Below are 24,875 nucleotides of genomic sequence, written 5' to 3'. Positions count from 1 at the left end.
AACATGGTTGTGATATGCCGACTACAAACATGGTTGTGATATGACAAATACCAACATGGTTGTGATATGACAAATACCAACATGGTTGTGATATGCCGACTATCAACATGATTACGATATGCCGACTTCCAACATGGTTGTGATATGCCGACTTCCAACATGGTTGTGATATGCCGACTAGCAACATGATTACGATATGCTGACTACCAACATGGTTGTGATATGCCAACTACCAACATGGTTGTGATATGCCGACTACCAACATGATCACGATATGCTGACTACCAACATGGTTGTGATATGCCGACTACCAACATGATCACGATATGCTGACTACCAACATGATGACGATATGCCGACTACCAGCATGGTCACGATATGACGACTACCAACTTTGTTTATGATTAATATGGATATCAGTTTAGAAAGAACCTGTATCTACCATTCATCATCAAGATACAGGTGTGCATCACGCAGGGGAACAGTTGGGTCACCTTGCATTCATCTGACAGTGTCATGTATACTATATATGTGTGTCATACAACCTCCCGCTATCGACGTCTCCAGTGCCACATACGCCGCGGGCAGATAATGTTGATGAGGAATAACAGAAACACTGCAGCGTACCCCCTTCGCAGCGACACCTATCTGTAACACCGACATGGTGTCGTGGCCTTCTGCCGCGCACAGCCCGCCCCGGGCGGCTCCCAGACACCAGATATGAAACAAGTCGAGGGCATTACACGAGCAGGGTAATGATCGCTGGGGTTGCCAAACTTTTAACGAGCATCACATCAGTTACGTTATGTTTCTGCAACATGGGTGTTGTATGGGTTTGTTTCCGACTCACTCACTCACTCACCCACCCACCCACCCACCCCACCCACAAGCAAGCTCTTATACTCACTGCAGGCAAGGTACACTATGACATCGTATTGATGAAATTATCATAACTTCTTTTCAACATCGTTGTCGTGGATACGAGCCTTTACTTTGATGGATACACTTTATTCAGAAAGTAATGTGATAGACATGGTGAAACAGACAACAACACAAAGAACATTAAAGTAAACAACTGTCCTGATCATATCAAAACCATTTAGAATCCAAAACTGGTTCCCACGGGAGATATCGCTTGGATTAGATCAAGCTACATTGTAGATATTGCTGCAATGAAATTGCATAACAATGCTTTGTAGACCATTGCGACGTCATTGGTTACCATGACGTCACAATCAAGTGACATCGCTAATGGCACTGCAACTGAAGCTGTTAGCAGCACTTTTTACACTTGAGACACTGCTTACTGCTTTAAAAGTTTGAAGAATGATGTTAGATGATGAATAAAATCTCACCTGTGTGTCTTTTGATATCAAATATATCAACATGAATTGATAAAAGTGGAAAACTTCGAGGCTTATATCAACTCATGTTGATATATTTGAAATCAAAAGACACTCGGGTGAGGTTCTCTACTTGACCACAGGCTGTTATCTTCAGCTGTTTCAGCACACGCCCTTCAGCAGGTCCACCAGCCAATCAGTGACCTGAATGTTGACCCCTGACACGAGAGTGACCTGAATGTCTGACTCTTCAGGCGTGTCCACGTAGTACACCAGCCACAGCGGGGTCATGGTGTCCATGGTGTCGATAGTGACCAGTGTCTTCCTCGCGGACAGGTCAAACACGTGCAGGTGCTTCTTGACACCATCGAGGAGGAAGCCAAGGTCAAGGATGTGCTCCACTTCCGGTTGATTCAAGCCAATTGGAACATCAGCTTTAAGCTCTCCGTCCTTCCGTAGTTTGAGACAAAGCTGACTGTGAACATGACAGTCGCTAAGATTCAAGCTGAAACCCGAGGGCTGAGCAAAACCCGCATCGACAAGTCTCGGTGTGACCGCAGCTTCAAAGATCATACTGTTGTCAGCGGATGCTGTTTTGATCTTTGCCCTCACTGTTGTCTGCCAGAGTTGAAGGCCGTCTCCTCCCAACGTTGGGCTGACTAACGCCCGGCGGCCCACCTTCAGCCTACATCCGGTCTCTGACCCTGGGGGATGCTTTTGGAGCTTCCGGTTGACGAGAACGCCCTCTGGGGTCGTAGAGCAATCGCGTGATAAACAAATTGCATCAAATCGAAGTCGGGGACCTGGAACCGATATAATGATTTTACTGCAACACTGTGACAACATAGACAGGCACACTGAGTGAAATAACACATACCGCCGACACATATACCCCTCATATATAAATAACACATACCGCTGACACATATACCCCTCATATATAACTAACACATACTGCCGACACATATACCCCTCATATATAAATAACACATACCGCCGACACATATACCCTTCATATATAACTAACACATACTGCCGACACATATACCCCTCATATATAAATAACACATACCGCCGACACATATACCCCTCATATATAACTAACACATACTGCCGACACATATACCCCACATATATAAATAACACATACCGCTGACACATATACCCCTCATATATAACTAACACATACTGCCGACACATATACCCCTCATATATAAATAACACATACCGCCGACACATATACCCCTCATATATAAATAACACATACCGCTGACACATATACCCCTCATATATAACTAACACATACTGCCGACACATATACCCCTCATATATAAATAACACATACCGCCGACACATATACCCCTCATATATAACTAACACATACTGCCGACACATATACCCCTCATATATAAATAACACATACCGCTGACACATATACCCCTCATATATAACTAACACATACTGCCGACACATATACCCCTCATATATAAATAACACATACCGCCGACACATATACCCCTCATATATAAATAACACATACCGCTGACACATATACCCCTCATATATAACTAACACATACTGCCGACACATATACCCCTCATATATAAATAACACATACCGCCGACACATATACCCCTCATATATAACTAACACATACTGCCGACACATATACCCCTCATATATAAATAACACATACCGCTGACACATATACCCCTCATATATAACTAACACATACTGCCGACACGTATACCCCTCATATATAAATAACACATACCGCCGACACATATACCCCTCATATATAAATAACACATACCGCCGACACATATACCCCTCATATATAACTAACACATACCGCTGACACATATACCCCTCATATATAAATAACACATACCACCAACACATATACCCGTCATCTATAACTAACGCATACTACCGACACATATACCCCTCATATATAACTAACACATACCGCCGACACATATACCCCTCATATATAAATAACACATACCGCAGACACATATACCCCTTATATATAACTAAAACATACCGCAGACACATATACCCCTCATATATAACTAACACATATCGCAGACACATATACCCCTCATATACAACTAACACATACCGCCGACACATATACCCCTCATATACAACTAAAACATACCGCCGACACATATACCCCTCATATATAACTAAAACACACCGCCGACACATATACCCCTCATATATAACTAACACATATCCCTGGCAAATACATCCGACACTTTCGGCAAGCACATTAAATCTGTCCATGCAAGGACACGCACGGATCTTGTTTGGATCAAGGCATGTCTTACCTCAGCACAAGGATGTGCCTGTTATACGTATGAAATACGTTCGTAGTCACATATATCTGGCGTTCAACTTACAGTGTATCGCTGCGGGCCTGTTGTCGACTGTGACGTCATCAAGGACGATAACTCTATCGCCAAGGAGGCCTGCAAAATACATGTTGGTAAAATACATGTTGGTAAAATACATGTTGGTAAAATACATGTTGGTAAAATACATGACTATCCTGGAATGGACAGCCCGTCTCTGATTTGTCTGACAACTGCGACAAGGTGTATTCCTACATGGTGTTCAGTGTGTGTCATACATCTGTATGAACTAGATATCGTCACAAATGCTTGTTTTGTTTGTTTGTTTGTTTGTTGTTTAACGCCGCACTCAGCAATAGTCCAGCTATATGACGGCGGTCTGTAAATAATCGAGTCTGGACCAGACAATCCAGTCATTTACAACATGAGCATCAATACACTCAATTGGGATACGATGACATGCGTCAACCAAGTCAGCGAGTCTGACCACCCGAACCCGTTAGTCGCCTCTTACGACAAGCATAGTCGCCTTTTACAGTAAGCATAGTCGCCTTTTACGTCAAGCATGGGTTGCTGAAGACCTGTTCTACCCCGGATCTTCACGGGTCCACTGTTGCTTGTACATAGCGCAACCACCTTCACCCAACCTCGGATACTTTGTGTCGCTTTGCCAGGATTCACATGGATGCTGGAACTTATATGTTCTCACGTCAGTATGGAAATACCGCGAGACATGAGACGGATCCCAGTAATATTGCGTTTAGAGTAACTTAAACATGACTCAACATATACTCTTCAAAAGAAGAAACGCAATAGGATAGTTTTCGTCATAAAAGCAAAATTAGCGGACCAAAAGGGCCAAATGAAGAGGTTCAATGTGCTTTAGTGTCAGTGGCAAATTTCAAAATGATCACAACAAGGAAATGCAAACCATTAGTCGGGAAACACATACGATTCGGAAAAACGCATCCAGTGCATTAACAAAAGGGCCTTGGAGCTGCACGCACTGCACGTGCAACAGCACTATGAACGGTATAAAAGGGCAGGGGTTTTGATTGCCTGGCATCTGCTTCAATCGGACAGTGACAGTTCAACAACATTCCAAGATTAACAGAAGTGCAAAGAAACACCGCCATAGGCCGCTTGCAGGCAGGGGAATACCGATCAGCTGTAGCCAGGGTTTTCAATATAGCGCCCAGCACCATCACAATCGATTTCAACAGCATGGATCAACACGTGATTAGCCAAGGTCGGGACGAACAAGAGTAACCACCCCCGCCTAAGATCGCTACATCCGACAGCGCCACCTACATGAAAGCACGACCACAGCCACTTCAATCGCATCCCAAATACCCGGACTGCGCAGAATCTCCGACCAGACCGTACGAAACCGTTTAAGAGCAGCAGGTCTACGAGCAAGACGTCCTGTTCGACGCGTCATGTTGAGTCGACAACATCGTCAACAGCGGCGACATTGGTGTCGTCAACACAGGGTATGGCCTCAACTGCGATGGAGAGATGACTGGTTCAGCGACGAATCAAGATATCTCCTCCGTCGAGAGGGTGGGAGAGCACGGGTCCACAGACGTCGGGGAGAACGTTACGCCGGAAACTGCGTACAGGAACTGGACAGGTTTGGTGGGGGTGGCGTTATGATGTGGGCGGATATCTCTCATCACGGCAGGACAGGTTTGGTCCATATCCAGGGCCATCTTACGGCTCAACGATACATCAACGAAATTCTCCTACCACACGTCCTCCCAACTGCAGCCAACGGCAACGGTGCATTCCAGCAGGACAACGCTCGACCGCAAACAGCACGGATCACAAGAGCCTGTCTACACAACAATAGCGTTGATGTTCTCCCCTGGCCCTCATGATCCCCGGATTTGAACCCGATAGAGGAACCTGTGGGATGAATTGGATAGACGGCTACGCCGACGTCAACCACAGCCCGAGACGTTGCAGCCGTTTGCTTTTGCATTGCAGGCCGAGTGGGATACCATTCTCCAGGATATGATTCGAATTCTCCTCTCTTCCATGGCCGCTATCGATTCCAACGGGGGACATACGCGTTATGTTTGGTAGCTGACCTTCACCTTGGACTTTTCCTATGTACCGAATAACTGAGATTCCTACCTCACACACACAAGGGCGGTCGGGTAGCTTAGTGGTTAAAGCGTTCGCTCGTCACGCCGAACACCCGGGTTCGATTCCCGACATGGGTACAATGTGTGAAGCCCATTTCTGGTGTCCCCCGCCGTGATATTGCTGGAATATTGCTAAAAGCGGCGTAAAGCCATACTCACTCACTCCTACCTCACACAAATCTGTCTTTGCGTTTCCTTTTTTATAAGAGTATATTCATGTCACACATTCCCTGTCACTGTACCTTGTGACAAGATATACCCGTTGTCGAGATGGCCCCGTCACAAGATATCCGTAGTCGAGGTCGACAGATCTCAAGATACCCGTCGCCATAAGTTGACGAACGTTACAACAACCTGCGGTAATCCCACGGTCAACTGTCGGGTTCAACGACCTGCTGAGAGATTTTCAGAGCGCTTCATAGCACGACGTCACGTGGAAGTCTGAACAAGCACCAGTGTCCGTCATCAGCTTCATCAGCACAGACACATCTCCCTCCCACCCAGATGTCAAGGCTCCTGGTATGCATGGCCCTTCAAAGTGTGGTCTGAGGAAGTGAGGAAGGTCTGTTGGTTTGACTCCCAGCATTAAGGGACCAATACAAGGACTGGTCGGCTCGGAGGCAGTATACAGTGTCTGGATGGGGTATTCATGTTAACCTGCGGCATTGTATCTCGCACTACAAACCGGTATTAGTCCAAACGAGTACAAGCACACGCACGCACGCACGCACGCTAGCACGAACGCACACTAGCACGCTAACCAGCTAGCATGGCAACATCTTCCTCTGCCGCTTTGCACCCGGGGTATGCGAGTGGTGAAGCCTTCGCTCGTCACACCAACACCCAGGGTTTGAATCACGACATCTGTTAAGACCATTTCCCCCGCCCTATGATTGCTGGAATATTACTAAACGTGGCGTATCACTCACTCACTCACTCACTCACTCACTCACTCACTCACTCACTCACACCGCTGACACACCCTGACAGCAATTACATGTCGTTTAAAGCACTGACTTTATAAAATATATAACTCCGACTCATGTCACGTGACCTCTCGTTCACGTGATGTTTTTTTTAAAAATGTGTGATATTTCCCATTGTGTCCTGCAGATCGTAAGATGCGCTTGACAACGCCGACATTGTGTCCTGCAGATCGTAAGATGCGCTTGACAACGCCGACATTGTGTCCTGCAGATCGTAAGATGCGCTTGACAACGCCGACATTGTGTCCTGCAGATCGTAAGATGCGCTTGACAACGCCGACATTGTGTCCTGCAGATCGTAAGATGCGCTTGACAACGCCGACATTGTGTCCTGCAGATCGTAAGATGCGCTTGACAACGCCGACATTGTGTGAAATGCAAATGGAAAGGTGTCTGGTGTCACTAACGGTAATCGAGTGCAGGGAAAAGCTGAGTCAGGTGGTGTCAACGTGACCGAAAGAATTAAATGATGCATGAACGACGGCATAATGTCCAGACAGCATCTCACACTGCCGAGGACCTTGTTGCGTTGTTGGGTGCACATGACGTCATATCTATGACTATCCTCTCCTTCTGTCATAAAGTTACCATGGTAGAGCAGATCCCCACTATCCTCTCTTTGTGTCATAAAGTTACCATGGTAGACCAGATCCCCACTACCCTCTCCTTGTGTCCTCATTAAGTTACCATGGTAGACCAGATCCCCACTACCCTCTCCTTGTGTCCTCATTAAGTTACCATTGTAGACCAGATCCCCACTACCCTCTCCTTGTGTCCTCATTGTTACCGAGGTAGACAAGATCCCCACTAACCACTCCTTCTGTCCTCATTAAGTTACCTCGGTTGAAAAGATCCCCACTACCCTCTCCTTGTGTCCTCATTAAGTTACCGTGGTAGACAAGATCCCAACTATCCTCTGCTTGTGTCCTCATTCAGTTACCGTGGTAGACAAGATCCCCACTACCCTCTGCTTGTGTCCTCATTAAGTTACCGTGGTAGACAAGATCCCCACTACCCTATGCTTGTGTCCTCATTCAGTTACCGTGGTAGACAAGATCCCCACTATCCTCTGCTTGTGTCCTCATTAAGTTACCGTGGTAGACAAGATCCCCACTATCCTCTCCTTGTGTCATCATTATGTTACTGTAGTAGACAAAATCCCCACTATCCTCTGCTTGTGTCCTCATTCAGTTACCGTGGTAGACAAGATCCCCACTATCCTCTCCTTGTGTCCTCATTAAGTTACCGTGGTAGACAAGATCCCCACTATCCTCTCCTTGTGTCATCATTATGTTACTGTGGTAGACAAGATCCCCACTACCATATGCTTCTGTCCTCATTCAGTTACCGTGTTAGACAAGATCCCCACTATCCTCTGCTTGTGTCCTCATTAAGTTACCGTGGTAGACAAGATCCCCACTATCCTCTCCTTGTGTCATCATTATGTTACTGTGGTAGACAAAATCCCCACTATCCTCTGCTTGTGTCCTCATTAAGTTACCGTGGTAGACAAGATCCCACTACCCTCTCCTTGTGTCATTAAGTTACCGTGGTAGACAAGATCCCCACTATCCTCTCCTTGTGTCATCATTATGTTACTGTGGTAGACAAGATCCCCGCTACCCTCTGCTTGTGTCCTCATTGTTACCGTGGTAGAAAATATCCCCGCTACCCTCTCCTTGTGTCCTCATTAAGTTACCATGGTAGACCAGATCCCCACTATCCTGTCCTTGTGTCCTCATTAAGTGACCGTGGTAGACCAGATCCCCACTACCCTCTCCTTCTGTCCTCATTAAGTTACCATGGTAGACCAGATCCCCACTACCCTCTCCCTGTGTCCTCATTGTTACCATGGTAGGTCAGATCCCCACTACCCCCTCCTTGTGTCCTCATTGTTACCGTGGTAGACCAGATCCCCACTATCCTCTCCTTCTGTCCTCATTAAGTAACCATGGTAGACCAGATCCCCACTATCCTCTCCTTGTGTCCTCATTGTTACCGTGGTAGACCAGATCCCCACTACCCTCTCCTTGTGTCCTCATTGTTACCGTGGTAGACCAGATCCCCACTACCCTCTGCTTGTGTCATTAAGTTACTTTGGTATACCAGATCCCCGCTACCCTCTGCTTGCGTCCTCATTAAGTTACCGAGGTAGACCAGATCCCCACTAACCACTCCTTCTGTCCTCATTAAGTTACCTCGGTAGAAAAGATCCCCATTACCCTCTCCTTGTGTCCTCATTAAGTTACCGTGGTAGACAAGATCCCCACTATCCTCTCCTTGTGTCATCATTATGTTACTGTGGTAGACAAGATCCCCGCTACCCTCTGCTTGTGTCCTCATAGTTACCGTGGTAGAAAATATCCCCGCTACCCTCTGCTTGTGTCCTCATTAAGTTACCGTGGTAGACAACATCCCCACTATCCTCTCCTTGTGTCATCATTAAGTTACCGTGGTAGACAAGATCCCAACTATCCTCTCCTTGCGTCATCATTAAGTTACCATGGTAGACAAGATCCCCATTACCCTATGCTTGTGTCCTCATTCAGTTACCGTGGTAGACAAGATCCCCACTATCCTCTCTTTGTGTCATCATTATCTTACTGTGGTAGACAAGATCCCCACTACCCTCTGCTTGTGTCCTCATTAAGTTACCGTGGTAGACAAGATCCCCACTACCCTCTCCTTCTGTCATTAAGTTACCGTGGTAGACAAAATCCCCACTATCCTCTCCTTGTGTCCTCATTATGTTACCGTGGTAGACAAGATCCCCACTATCCTCTCCTTGTGTCACCATTAAGTTACCATGGTAGACCAGATCCCCGCTACCCTCTCCTTGTGTCCTCATTAAGTTACCATGGTAGACCAGATCCCCACTGTCCTGTCCTTGTGTCCTCATTAAGTTACCGTGGTAGAAAATATCCCCGCTACCCTCTCCTTGTGTCCTCATTAAGTTACCATGGTAGACCAGATCCCCACTATCCTCTCCTTGTGTCACCATTAAGTTACCGTGGTAGACCAGATCCCCACTGACATCTCCTTGTGCCCTCATTAGGTCACCATGGTAGACCAGATCCCCACTGTCCTCTCCTTGTGTCCTCATTAGGTCACCATGGTAGACCAGATCCCCACTGACCTCTCCTTGTGTCCTCATTAGGTCACCATGGTAGACCAGATCCCCATTACCCTCTCCTTCTGTCCTCATTAAGTTACGTCCTCATTAAGTGACCGTGGTAGACCAGATCCCCACTACCCTCTCCTTCTGTCCTCATTAAGTTACCATGGTAGACCAGATCCCCACTACCCTCTCCTTCTGTCCTCATTAAGTTACCATGGTAGACCAGATCCCCACTACCCTCTCCTTCTGTCCTCATTAAGTTACCATGGTAGACCAGATCCCCACTATCCTCTCCCTGTGTCCTCATTGTTACCATGGTAGGTCAGATCCCCACTACCCTCTGCTTGTGTCCTCATTGTTACCGTGGTAGACCAGATCCCCACTACCCTCTCCTTGTGTCATCATTGTTACCGTGGTAGACCAGATCCCCACTACCCTCTGCTAGTGTCCTCACTGTTACCATGGTAGACCAGATCCCCACTACCCTCTCCTTGTGTCCTCATTAAGTTACCGTGGTAGACCAGATCCCCACTACCCTCTGCTTGTGTCATTAAGTTACCTTGGTATACCAGATCCCCGCTACCCTCTGCTTGTGTCCTCATTAAGTTACCGAGGTAGACAAGATCCCCACTAACCTCTCCTGGTGTCCTCATTAAGTTACCATGGTAGACCAGATCCCCACTAACCACTCCTTCTGTCCTCATTAAGTTACCTCGGTAGAAAAGATCCCCATTCCCCTCTGCTTGTGTCCTCATTTATTACCGTGGTAGACAAGATCCCAACTATCCTCTCCTTGCGTCATCATTTAGTTACCGTGGTAGACAAGATCCCCACTAACCTCTGCTTGTGTCCTCATTAAGTTACCGTGGTAGACAAGATCCCCACTACCCTCTCCTTGTGTCCTCATTAAGTTACCGTGGTAGACAAGATCCCCATTACCCTCTCCTTGTGTCCTCATTGTTACCTTGGTAGACAAGATCCCCACTACCCTCTGCTTGTGTCCTCATTAAGTTACCGTGGTAGACAAGATCCCCACTATCCTCTCCTTGTGTCATCATTATGTTACTGTGGTAGACAAGATCCCCGCTACCCTCTGCTTGTGTCCTCATTGTTACCGTGGTAGAAAATATCCCCGCTACCCTCTGCTTGTGTCCTCATTAAGTTACCGTGGTAAACAAGATCCCCACTATCCTCTCCTTGTGTCATCATTAAGTTACCGTGGTAGACAAGATCCCCGCTACCCTCTGCTTGTGTCCTCATTAAGTTACCGTGGTAGACAAGATCCCCACTATCCTCTCTTTGTGTCATCATTAAGTTACCGTGGTAGACAAGATCCCCGCTACCCTCTGCTTGTGTCCTCATTAAGTTACCGTGGTAGACCAGATCCCCGTTACCCTCTGCTTGTGTCCTCATTGTTACCTTGGTAGACAAGATCCCCACTACCCTCTGCTTGTGTCCTCATTAAGTTACCTCCAGCCCCACCTCACCCCCCCCCCCCCCCCCCCCACCCTATGCTTACAGTATGATTTGCTGCAAGGTGTTGGTTGATGATTATTAATTTTGAACTCAAGTAATCTGTTTATGTTTGTCACTATTTGTGAGTCATTGTCTGCGCGTTCTGACATAGCTGACTTATTTCGCCCTGTGAAAGCACGCTGTTTGTAAATCGCTCTTGTCGTCATGGTAGAATGAGGGTAAATTGATTGTGTTGGAAATCTGAGTTGGTTCAACTGTAGCTAATAACAAATAAGATGGTGTCAAATCTACAGTTAGACCAGCTCAAATTTCAAATCACAGTAAGTACATCTGCTACACGCCGCAATCAACAATATACAGCTATATCCTCCTTTCTATAATCGAGTTTGAATCTGGTCAACCAGTGAGGGAAAGCATGAGCCACGCCATCGGAACAGGATGCGAAGCAATCCGCCAAGTCTCAGAGCCAGACCACCCACTTATCCCAAGCGGACTTATCCCAACCCCGGACCGAGTCTTCGGCGTGACGAGCGAACACTTTAACCACTAGCTAGGCTACCCGACCGCCCCACGTGGCGGATGTAAGGCATGCAGCGTGGAACAGAGACAGCCAGCCATGCGTATGACGTGCAAAGAGTCACGTCTAAGTTGTGTCAAGTAATTAAACAACTTACTGGTCATATGGAAAGGTTGTCGCTCATCCGTCATGTGGCCGCACACAGTCACGTGACTCTGCAGATTCTTGGCTGGAAGAGAAAGCGAATGGCACTTATATCTGGGAACATGGCGACTCTACAACATCCTGTTTCCCTCTACGTACACTGATACACGCTCGTCTGTAAGTGTTCTTCAAAGTAGTCCCAGGGTTACTCATATGTACTAGCGGGAAAAAAGTAACTGTGCTTGATATAAAACTCATAATACATTAATATATTCTGAAAGTAAAAAATATTAAATATTAAATAATAATAATAATAATAATGATAATACTACTACTAATAATAATAATGATAATCAAATCTATATTCATGAAGACATCTCCTCGACTTTAAGGTCGTGATTCACATTCTGCACGCGTATGTCTTCCCGAGGCAAGCGTGTCCACTAATCCTGTTTAGTTTTTTCAAAGAAACAAGGCTTTCATATAGGCTAGTGGATACTCTTGCTTTGGGAAGATGCTTAACGCTCGGTAATATCATCTTTTTGAATATGTTGTCTACAGTAGGGCAACACATAACTTACCACGGGCCTGTCGACCATATTCGGTTAGTATACACCGGATATATGAAAATGTACATGACATTCACATACTTGTACAGCAATTGTAGGCGTGTACAGCAGCCTGAATGTTTGGAATTTGTTAGTAAATTATTTGAACTTATTGTCCATGTTGCAATAAAGGTTATCGCCACGTAGACATGTTGTTTGTTGCCTCAGTGAGCAGCACATTAGCTGTATTACGGCATCATGTTAGTTTGTTGGTTTGTTTGTTGTTGTTTAACGCCGCAGTCAGCAATAGTCCAGCTATATGACTGGGGTCTGTAATTAATCAAGTCTTGACCAGACAATTCAGTGATTGATATCACGAGCATCGATCCACGCAATTGCGATACGATGTCATGTATCAACCAAGTAAACGACCCTGGTCGACCACCCGATCCCGTTAGTCGCCTCTTGCGACAAGCATAGTCGCCTCTTACGACAAGCATAGTCGCCTCTTACGACAAGCATAGTCGCCTCTTACGACAAGCATAGTCGCCTCTTACGACAAGCATAGTCGCCTCTTACGGATATTATGAGCAATATCCCAGTCTGTCGGGGTGCGATGATGTGAAATCAACCAAGTCATGGAGCCTGACCACCGATGCAGCAAGTCGCCCCGGACGGCAAGCATTACCCAAGTAGTAGAGAGCAGGCCTCCGCATGGTATCGTCTGTATCATTGTTGTGTTAGAGTACAGACCGCCGTCACTGACGCCATGTCCTGAGAGCAGATAACATTATTACTCCAGAGCCCCGGTCCACAAAGCGATCTTAGCGCTACGACTCTCGTAAGTCTATGTTTAAGTATGGGAGTTACGATCGTCTCAGTGCCAAGATCACTTTGTGGAACGGAGCCCTGGCACACTTACAGCATCTTGTTTCCACCTCAGCAACAGATACAGAGCCACAGGAAATTACCCACAACGTTAAAAAAATGCACTAATGTTGAAATCCTCATAGAAACTATAAATGTCACGTTTCCAAATGTGAACACGTTTTGTTGTTATGTATGACGTCCTCAGATAAGTAGGATTATCACCTGAATCATGGATACATAGTTCTACTTATACGTTTCTCATTTACCTTCTTCTGGAACAGAGGGCTGAATATACAGAGTCTGGGCACCTGAGGTGGTCTGGTCTTTCATGAAGGTCACAGTCTTGATTGCCCCCGTGTGCTGAATGAGCTCGTCCACGTCACGTGCAAAGGTGGGGTCAAATCCCAGTCCCTTTCGTTCCCAGTCGTCTCCTTCCCGCTTCTCGTGGACTATCCCATCCAGAACTTGCTTCACCTGGGAAAACAACTGAAGCGACTCAATCTCGTCTGCCTTCGAGCGCACGTGCCTGATGTACTCCGAGGCTGAAGCAACACGTGATGTCAGTGACTTTGTCTCGTCCAGACGTTGGTCGATGGCGGAACTGTGGACCTCGTATCTCGTGTCCACCTCTGTCAGCAACATTGCCTTCCTCTGCTTCAGATTCTCAATAAGAGCATCAAATGTGGACTCAACCTGTCTCTTCGCTGACGTCTTAGAAGTGTTAAGAATCTTTTTCTTTTTGTTCATTGTCTCGATGTCAGCTCCTAGCGACCTGATTCTCACGTCCAGGGAGGTCAGCACGGCGTCTGCCTGGGACGCCCTCTCGTCGCAGATGTCGTCCAGGGACACGATGGTGTGTCCGTTGACCTCTTTATGCTCCACCACCGTGCACGACACGCAGATGGCCCTGTCACACTTCCGGCAGTAGAACTGCAGGGGATTGAGTTTGTGTTGCCCACAGTGGTGGCTGGTTCCAAAACTCAGGATTGACTGGTTCCTTAGTTCGTGAAAGCTGACGGTTGTGTGGTCACGTGTCACCCCATTCCTTTTATGGGCATTCAGACAATCCTCACACATGAACAAACCACAGTCCTTGCAGCGCGCCACAGCTTGATTGTCGTCAGGGCAACCAGTGCAAGGGAACTTGTGGCCTTTCTGCACCTTGACATACTCCACCATCTTCAACATGACTCGTTCCAAGGGGAAGCTCGCTACCCCTTCCGTTATGGTATGGCTGGTCCTGCACAGGGGGCAGTCGATGCAGTTGCTGCCTCCACGGGAGAGGATGTCGTTGATGCAGCTTGAGCAGATGGAGGAGACACAGCACGACATCAGTCTCGGAGTACGATCGTCGCTGTCGAACACGTAGGAGCAGACGGGACACTCCATGACCGCCTCCTGCATGTCACCCACCTTCAGATACTCCGCCATGACCGGTCTGAAACAGTGAGAGTGAGTGAGTGAGTGAGTGGCAGTGCCATATGAAGTGCTTGATAGAACAGAGTGACAAAGTGAGTGATGGAGTTATCTGCCCTTTGAATATGATAGATGTAACCATTTCTAGAAGCGGTCGGCTCAAATTAAACCTGACGTGTTTCTAATCTACTTTCGAGTTCGGATACTTGTCCAGATACCGACATGGTGCCAGCTTCCAACGGTTTTCTAGATTTAAGCACGGGGATATTCCTTCTTCATCACAATCAACAATGACAATATTCTGTACATTAACTCCAGGCCCTGTTACTTATTGCTGCTACCAACAACTGTTACCCTAACCCTAACCCTAACCCAAACCCAAACCCTAACCCTAACCCTAACCCTAACCCTAACCCTAACCCAACCCTCACCCTAACCCTAACCCTAACCCTAACCCTAACCCTAACCCAACCCTCACCCTAACCCTAACCCTAACCTAACCCTAACCTAACCTAACCTAACCTAACCCTAACCCTAACCCTAACCCAACCCTCACCCTAACCCTAACCCTAACCTAACCCTAACCTAACCTAACCCTAACCCTGACTAACCTAACCTAACCTAACCCTAACCCTAACCCTAACCCTAACCCAACCCTCACCCTAACCCTAACCCTAACCCTAACCCTAACCCTAACCCAACCCTCACCCTAACCCTAACCCTAACCTAACCCTAACCTAACCTAACCTAACCTAACCCTAACCCTAACCCTAACCCAACCCTCACCCTAACCCTAACCCTAACCTAACCCTAACCTAACCTAACCCTAACCCTGACTAACCTAACCTAACCTAACCCTAACCCTAACCCTAACCCTAACCCAACCCTCACCCTAACCCTAACCCTAACCCTAACTCAAGGCTCTGTTACTTATTGCTGCTACCAACAACTGTTACCCTAACCCTAACCCTAACCCTAACCCTAACCCTAACCCTAGCCCAACCCTCACCCTAACCCTAACCTAACCCTAACCCTAACCCTAACTCAAGGCCCTGTTACTTATTGCTGCTACCAACAACTGTTACCCTAACCCTAACCCTAACCCTAACCCTAACCCTAACCCTAACCCAACCCTAACCCTAACCCTAACCCTAACCCTAACCCTAACCCTAACCCAACCCTCACCCTAACCCTAACCTAACCCTAACCCTAACTCAAGGCCCTGTTACTTATTGCTGCTACCAACAACTGTTACCCTAACCCTAACCCTAACCCTAACCCTAACCCTAACCCTAACCCAACCCTCACCCTAACCCTAACCTAACCCTAACCCTAACTCAAGGCCTTGTTACTTATTGCTGCTACAAACAACTGTAACCCTAACCCTAACCCTAACCCTAACCCTAACCCTAACCCTAACCCTAACCCTAACCCTAACCCTAACATTCGTGAATGCACATAAACTCCAGGCCCTGTTACTTATTGCTGCTACCGACAACTATTTGACCCATTGAATTGCCTTCTTGATAGCAAACTGTGTGTTTCAGTATAATTGATTGATTATTCATTGATGGACGAGAGCTTAACTTGACAATCAGATTGCCCAGGAGTACGGGGTTAACACTCGCCAGGACAGAATTGTTGATCATTGTATGACAGCTGAGTTTAGGTGATCAGTTTTAGTGATGTTACACTTATACACAAATATTGGATTCGCTGAAAAGTGTTTTTATTATTTTCCTTTGATAAATACGTCTGCATACACAAGTTGTAGATTGTTGACATACATCTCGTGTTGACATGGCAACAGACGTGTGGTTACGTTTGAGACTTTTTTTTATCGTTTCAGTTAACAGATCTGGAACAGATCTACCTTTCAATAGACTAATGAATGTTGAGATGTTGTTCATTTCACACCAAAGCGATAACGTTAAGCCTATCAAGTGAATGTGTTGTGACGTGTGTACTCAATCTCCAAAGCACAGAATTATGGGTAGTAAAACCAGTCAAGGGACTAGCTACACCTCGTTCAGCCGCATTTCTGTGGATCAATAATCCTTGCATTGTCAATCACCCACCACCCACCGACCATCCCAAACCACCCACCAGGCCATCGTCCATCAATCATCCTTGCATTGTCAACCACCCATCACCCATCTCAAATCACCCATCACCCATCTCAAACCACCCACCAGGCCATCGTCCATCAATCATCCTTGCATTGTCAACCACCCATCACCCATCTCAAACCACCCACCTCTCATATCAAACCACCCACCAGGCCATCGTCCATCAATCATCCATGCATTGTCAACCACCCATCACCCATCTCAAATCACCCATCACCCATCTCAAACCACCCATCAGGCCTTCGTCCATCAATCATCCTTGCATTGTCAACCACCCGCCACCTATCTCAAACCACCCACCACCCATCTCAAACCACCCACCTCTCATATCAAACCACCCACCTCTCATATCAAACCACCCACCACCTATCTCAAACCATCCACCACCCATCCTTTTCTTTCCTCATCCACCATCTTCCATCCAGCCACCTGTCCATTATCTCCCTCATCCACCGACCATTCTACCCAGCATACACCTAACTACCCCACCATTGCCGTCAACGACCCCCTCAGCCGTCCATGCATCCATCCATCCATCGAGGCCATCCACACACTGCTATTGATACAAGACTACGTCGAATATATTCAGCGCCCTACATACTCAGCATGGGAAGGTGAAGTGATATAGGTCTCAACGAGAGAACACATTGGATTTCTTTATGGGTAAATACAACCTGCCGTAAACAACACCCCGGACCATCCACCTGCACATTAAACGACAGGGCCTCGTTCCACACCGTGAGCATAGGACTGCTATACCTCCTCAACTTTAAACTAGACTACGATTAATGAAGCGTTAGGATCACCTTGAATATGGAGGTCCGGATCGCGTCATACAACAGGGCAAACAGTCGAACAGGCTGCATCACTCGGGGAATACGTTACACAGGCTGCATCACTGGGGGAATACGTTACACAGGCGCATCACTCGGGGAATACGTTACACAGGCGCATCACTGGGGGAATACGTTACACAGCTGCATCACTGGGGGAATACGTTACACAGGCTGCATCACTCGGGGAATACGTTACACAGGCTGCATCACTAGGGGAATACGTTACACAGGCTGCATCACTGGGGGAATACGTTACACAGGCTGCATCACTCGGGGAATACGTTACACAGGCTGCATCACTAGGGGAATACGTTACACAGGCTGCATCACTGGGGGAATACGTTACACAGGCTGCATCACTCGGGGAATACGTTACACAGGCTGCATCACTAGGGGAATACGTTACACAGGCTGCATCACTGGGGGAATACGTTACACAGGCTGCATCACTCGGGGAATACGTTACACAGGCTGCATCACTGGGGGAATACGTTACACAGGCTGCATCACTAGGGGAATACGTTACACAGGCTGCATCACTCGGGGAATACGTTACACAGGCGCATCACTGGGGGAATACGTTACACAGGCTGCATCACTCGGGGAATACGTTACACAGGCGCATCACTTGGGGAATACGTTACACAGTCTGCATCACTCGGGGAATACGTTACACAGCTGCATCACTCGGGGAATACGTTACACAGCTGCATCACTCGGGGAATAAGTCATACAACTTCATCACTAGGGGAATAAGTCATACAACTTCATCACTCGGGGAATACGTTACACAGCTGCATCACTCGGGGAATAAGTCATACAACTTCATCACTAGGGGAATACGTCATACAACTGAATCACTAGGGGAATAAGTCATACAACTTCATCACTAGGGGAATAAGTCATACAACTTCATCACTAGGGGAATACGTCATACAACTTCATCACTAGGGGAATTAGTCATACAACTTCATCACTAGGGGAGTAAGTCATACAACTTCATCACTAGGGGAATACATCACACAGGTGAATCACTAGGGGAACATGTCATACGATTCAACTTGGGTAAATAATTTATTTGAATACAGCTGTAGAACCTTAAACTGACCTGAATGAATGAATATTGTTTTACGACGTATCAGCATTAGTATTAAACTGCCCCGAGCACTCTCTACTCATCCTTAGGTAAAGTAGTTATGTGAGGCCTTTTGTGATATGGTCCAGCCACAGCTTGGCCAGTGATTGCCTATTCTAGTGTTTCTGTAGCATGTGACCAGGTTTTTAGCTTTATACACTTCAATATTTCTCTCCTCTGGTCACTGCTGCCTTTCAACTCTGCATGAAAAGTTAATTATGCTTATGTAGTATTTATATTTATCATAAGGAGGTTAGGATCTAGTATTTTAGTCTTGTTAATATACTTTTATCATTTTAATTGCATATCTGTTATATCAACAATCTACGCAAAGTTGTAAATATATTATTTATTCTTCATGATACATTAGTATACATTGTGATTAGCAATGACTTAAGTAACCATTTGGAACATAATATAATTAGACTGTTGAACTACTATATTGTTATGAGGTGCCTTCAGTAATGTGTATTGTTTATAGCTTGTAGCTGTAGCTGTAACTGTAGCTGTAGCTGTTAGAAATACGTTTATTTTCAGCAATAATTTATAGCATACAGCTACAGATGTCAGTAATATATTGTACAGTAGTATTTGAGTGCAGCAAGTCTTGTGTGAGTTAGCTGGTTATTATGTACACAGTTAAATGAATAGTACTGGTAAATATGTACTGATGTAGTGCATCTACGACTCTGTGAGTGTGAGATGGAGGCAGAGAGAAAGCATGTCCGTGTGCGTATAATATACATCTTACACAATTATGTCATTTTATTATTGGGCATATGACAGACTAGGCCAAGTGACAGACTGCTTCATGACCGGGTACATGAGGCGGGTACTGACAGGTGGGGTGTTCTACCCGTGTGCGTGCCAAGTCACAACAACTTGACTCTTACCTTGACTTGTGATTGGGGAACTGGTGGAGGGAGAAATCTGCTGATTAGGTGAGACGTCACACAGATAGATAGATAGATAGATCTTCTTTATTTCCTCCATTTCATGAAGAGTACAAGGTATACAGTGAAAGGACAACATCTATAGTATAAATGTGCACACACACATACATATATATATTACATATATGTCAGAAGTAGTTCATAAAAAATATTATACATATGTATCGTATTGATTATTTGTGTTATTAGATGGACAATAAGCATGTGTTATTTACAAATGTACACTTGTTTACAATACATACATTGTTTAGTATAAGCAGCTTCGGATGACTTCATCCCACTTTTTTACTGCACCACCAATATTTATCATGCTCTCTGCCCATACATTGTAGTCTAATTCTACTTCAAGTTGTTCAGGTAAACCGCCAAGCCAAAAAGTCAGAAAGGTGTCATCGTCTGCCCAGATTCTCACAAATATTTTAACATCAAGCAAATCAATGATTTTATCAAATATGATATTTCTTTCTTCTAAATTCTTTTGACATGACATGAAAACGTGTTTCACTATATCATTCGCAACTGTTCCACAAATACATTCCTTTGATTCTATTGGCATTGAACCTAAGCGAACTAGTCTAGCTAAGGAAGTAAAATATTCTGGTCTATCGAGAGCAAGTTTCCATAATCTATGTTCTCGTCCAGATCGTATTGTTAGATATCTTGACAGAGATAATCTGCTCAGAAACGCATTGTTTAGTAATTGTTTTTCGTGTAGGTGAATCTTTTCTTTCACCAGTTTTGACCATAATCGTTTCTTGATGAAATTTGAACACATTATATAATCATTAACCTCGTCAGATAAATTATATTTGGAGACAAGATGTAGCATGCTAAAGATGGGTGATTTCGTGTCCCACTTGTTCTTATTAACTAGTGTTGTTTTATATCTAAACTGTCCAAGTCGGGCTAGAAACATTTGTTTGAAAATATACATTAGGTTTGAATTACATAGCTTACCAAGGAGCAAAAGCTTTTGTTGATCAATGTATCCTTGTACTGATATAACACCAATTGTGTCCCTCTCTATTTCTTTAGGCATACGCTTATTAAAACCCTGGATTTTCTTACAGAAATAGCGTTGAGTGATTTCTAGCATTTCATATTCCTTTAATGATAGTTTTCCCCACACATTACATCCATATAAGCCACAGGGTAATATCACTCGTTGCCAGATGCGCACGGCGGCTATAGGATTAAGTCCACCAAAGTACAGGCCAGAATCATGGTTTACATTTATCAATTTTCTCAGTTTTTCACATGCTAACCTCGTTCTTTCTACCGAAGTTTTAGCAGTACTTATGTACACTCCCGCATAGACAATTGCCTTTTGAACAGGTAATTTTATCTTACCAATGTAAAGATGTTCAGGCGACACTATTTTTTTACTACATCCAAAAGTTAGGACAGCACTTTTGAACACATTGTATTTTAACTGCCACTTGTTACCATAATTTTCTGCAACGTTTAGGAGCATTTGAAGACCTGTTGTGTTACAGCTGATCAAGGTCGTGTCGTCTGCTAACAGTATTCCTGGGCATCGTCCCCATGGGAGACATAGTCCACAACCGGAATTGCTTAGTTCATGAAGCAAATCGTTTATATAAAGAGTAAAGAGCCATGCTGATATGACACGACCCTGACCTACACCCTGTTTAACAGGGAAAACATCAGATTTGAAGCCAGCAAAGCTAACACATGAGTACATAGAATTGTAAGACAAACGTAGAATTCTCCATACTTTACCATTGATACCAAATTTATGTAATTTGTAGAAGAGACCGTCAAGCCAAACACGATCGAAGGCTTTCTCGTTATCGAGGAAGGCACAATAAACTGGTGAGTTTCTTTCGTTAAAGTATGAAATACTTTCTAGAAGAGTGAGAGCCGCCGTTTCAGCACCAGCATTTTTTCTAAATCCAAACTGTAGTGGGTGAGGGAAGGTTACATCGTCGCTTATCCATTTTTCGATTCTGTTGAGAAGCATTCTTTCGAAAAGCTTACTTAGGACTGAAGTTAGTGTTATGCCCCTGTAGTTAGATGGATCACTTTTACTTTTTCCTCGTCCCTTATGTACTGGTAAGATTTCGCCAATATGATACATTTTGGGTATATATTCATGTTTAATAATAGCATTGAATAATACCATAATATGCTTTAATAAAGATCTTCCCGCATACTTAATATGTTCGTTTGTGAGCCCATCAGGTCCCGGAGATTTATTGTTTTTCAGTCCTTTAACTGTACTTACTGGTTATTATGTACACAGTTAAATGAATAGTACTGGTAAATATGTACTGATGTAGTGCATCTACGACTCTGTGAGTGTGAGATGGAGGCAGAGAGAAAGCATGTCCGTGTGCGTATAATATACATCTTACACAATTATGTCATTTTATTATTGGGCATAAGAGGTTCATATAGAGCGTGACTGTTGTCTTCGCCGTGATGTGCCTGTGTCCCAAGGACGAGGTTGGTATTTGTGTGCTAATAGTTATATGTACATATTGTTATATTTTGATGTGTATTGTGTCATATAAATGGGATTTGTGGTGTAATAATATACTGATGGTTGTTCTTATTGTATTGTGTAACATATGCGTACATTGACGCTCACGGTATATAGTAAATGTAATAATACGTCTGTATACTTATAGATTCTTGTAATCTAATTCCACCTTATTTTGTATAGGGTATTATCAGCCTTATACACATTACACCACATTGTGTTGGGATCTACATATCCCAGACTGAACAGACACAGTAAATCCCCTGAACCCCCTCCAAGTATTCGTCGTCATTCCCTAGACGTGATGCGGCTGCTACACATCAGTAAACCTACTGCACCGCCAAGGGAATGAATCGTTGCGGAGAATGTAGAGTATCGGCCTGACCTTCCCCGATCAGCTGACAAGGTCATCAAGCTTCATGTCGATATGCCGCGCAAACAGCCACTGCAATTGTTTCCGCTTTGGTGACCTCAGGCCACGCTGATGTTCTCGCTGGGCAATACTTTCTAATCTGAACTGAGTCCAGAGTGACCGGGACACAGAAAGCCCAGGTTATGGCGCGTGTGGTCCACACAACTGGTAATACTTACAACAAAGAGGCGTCTTAATATAGATATTGTGTCATGTTGTATACAAAGAGAGGGTAGACGGAGGGTTTCAACAATAAAGGCACATTTCAACAGACTGACCTTGAACTACTCTGAGAGTTCGATCTCGTCACCCCCTTCACGGGTATGTCGGGTGGGGTTTGGACGCTGAGGGACCGTATTAGACTCCCAGGGTGCTGGCGTGTAGTGCGACTGTGTCTACCACCCATGGCCAAGTGACAGACTGCTTCATGACCGGGTACATGAGGCGGGTACTGACAGGTGGGGTGTTCTACCCGTGTGCGTGCCAAGTCACAACAACTTGACTCTTACCTTGACTTGTGATTGGGGAACTGGTGGAGGGAGAAATCTGCTGATTAGGTGAGACGTCACACACAGTTGTGTATCCGCCTAAGTCTGTCGAGGGATTGCGGGTATAAGTCACAACATGACGCCTGGATACACCCGGCCGATACCGGCTAAATATATCCCGGGTCACGAATGACTTTTTTCAATTAGGTATGAGCTTATTGTTGCGGGTTCTAGTAGCAATCACGACCCTGTAGGTATATGAAGCATGTAAAGGCGCTGAGAGTCAAACTGTCCAAACAATCACCCTTTTCATGGCAAATTAGACACAGTTTATGGAAAACAACTGCTTGATGTACTGTACAGGCGGCGTTTCGGTATAGGTTTGACAACGGTATAAGGATCATTACGAAACGTCTCCTTTACCGTAAATTAAGAAGTTGTTTTCCATAAAGTGTGTCTACTTTGTCATCCGTCAGCTTCTAAGCCGTGCCTATCAAACAGATTTCGTGGGATTCTTGAAAGCGAAAATTGTACTTGGCTGTGACAACAAATCAAGTATTCCAGTCTGTGTGCAGTGCAGACCTGACAATGTCCACAATACCAGCCAGTAGTTTCTGTGTTAAGGGGCGGTCGGCTAGCCTAGTGTTTAAAGCGTTCGCGGGTTCGATTCCCGACATAGGTACAATGTGTGAAGCCCATTTCTGGTGTCCCCTGCCGTGATATAGCTGGAATATTGCTAAAAGCGGCATAAAAACATTCTCACTCACTCACTCGTGGTGCGGTGTGGCTTCATGGTGTCTGCACTTCTGAAACAGACAAGTGATCGATGTATATCCAACATGGATACCATCGTCAGTTTATAACCTATCTGCTCTACGCCATATATCACCGTCTGCCTTCGTGAGATGTAAACGTTGGATTACAGGAAATATGCGACTAATGAATGTGTATTTGTAGTTAATGTGCGCGTGATGTATGTCATGTTAATAGGTTGTATTTACCATCAGAGAGGACGAGTAACTCGAGTGGAAACATGGAATGCTAGTATGTTTATCTCCCCTTCTAAATGTCTGACCTTTAAAATAATTCAGCGTCATGAAGTCAGTAGCTGTGGTCTTATTTCCGCCAGACAAAACATACATGACGTCAGAGCCATGAGGCGATTATGTTACGAGACAATAGCACGTTCTAGTGTTTGCGCTGGTAATGATTGTTGTGTGCGTGACAATAGAGATTGTTGTGTGTGTGACAATAGAGATTGTTGTGTGTGTGACAATAGAGATTGTTGTGTGTGTGACAATAGAGATTGTTGTCTATGTGACAATAGAGATTGTTGTCTATGTGGCAATAGAGATTTTTGTGTGTCTGGCAATAGAGATTGTTGTGTGTGTGACAATAGATATTGTTGTGTGTGTGACATTAGAGGTTGTTGTGTGTGTGACAATAGAGATTGTTGTGTGTGTGACAATAGAGATTGTTGTGTGTGTG

The 24,875-nt window shown here is 45.1% G+C and overlaps 1 protein-coding gene across 3 annotated transcripts; it reads right to left on the bottom strand.

Annotated features, from left to right (window-relative positions):
- Nucleotides 1–997: 997 nt before the first annotated feature.
- LOC124125094 (protein PML-like) lies at nt 998–23,545 on the bottom strand. Of its 3 annotated transcripts, none has more exons than XM_046488420.2 (5): nt 23,409–23,545; nt 13,779–14,950; nt 12,108–12,179; nt 3,752–3,820; nt 998–2,146 (listed from the first exon to the last, which is right to left on the bottom strand). In XM_046488420.2, exons 2-5 carry the CDS (start codon nt 14,941–14,943, stop codon nt 1,506–1,508), a joined length of 1,947 nt encoding a protein of 648 aa, XP_046344376.2. In that variant the 5' UTR covers nt 14,944–14,950; nt 23,409–23,545; the 3' UTR covers nt 998–1,505. The 3 variants fall into 3 exon arrangements, with proteins under 3 accessions (XP_046344376.2, XP_046344375.2, XP_046344377.2); XM_046488419.2 differs by having other exon boundaries at nt 23,178–23,515; XM_046488421.2 differs by lacking the exon at nt 23,409–23,545 and adding an exon at nt 19,922–19,998.
- Nucleotides 23,546–24,875: the final 1,330 nt, after the last annotated feature.

The sequence above is a fragment of the Haliotis rufescens genome, unplaced genomic scaffold, assembly GCF_023055435.1.
Source record: "Haliotis rufescens isolate VD_foot unplaced genomic scaffold, xgHalRufe1.0.p SCAF_56, whole genome shotgun sequence".
In the NCBI taxonomy this organism is placed as follows: Eukaryota; Metazoa; Mollusca; class Gastropoda; order Lepetellida; family Haliotidae; genus Haliotis; species Haliotis rufescens.
The sequence above is the reverse complement of the archived record's forward strand: the minus strand, read 5'-3'. Positions and strand labels throughout refer to the sequence as shown.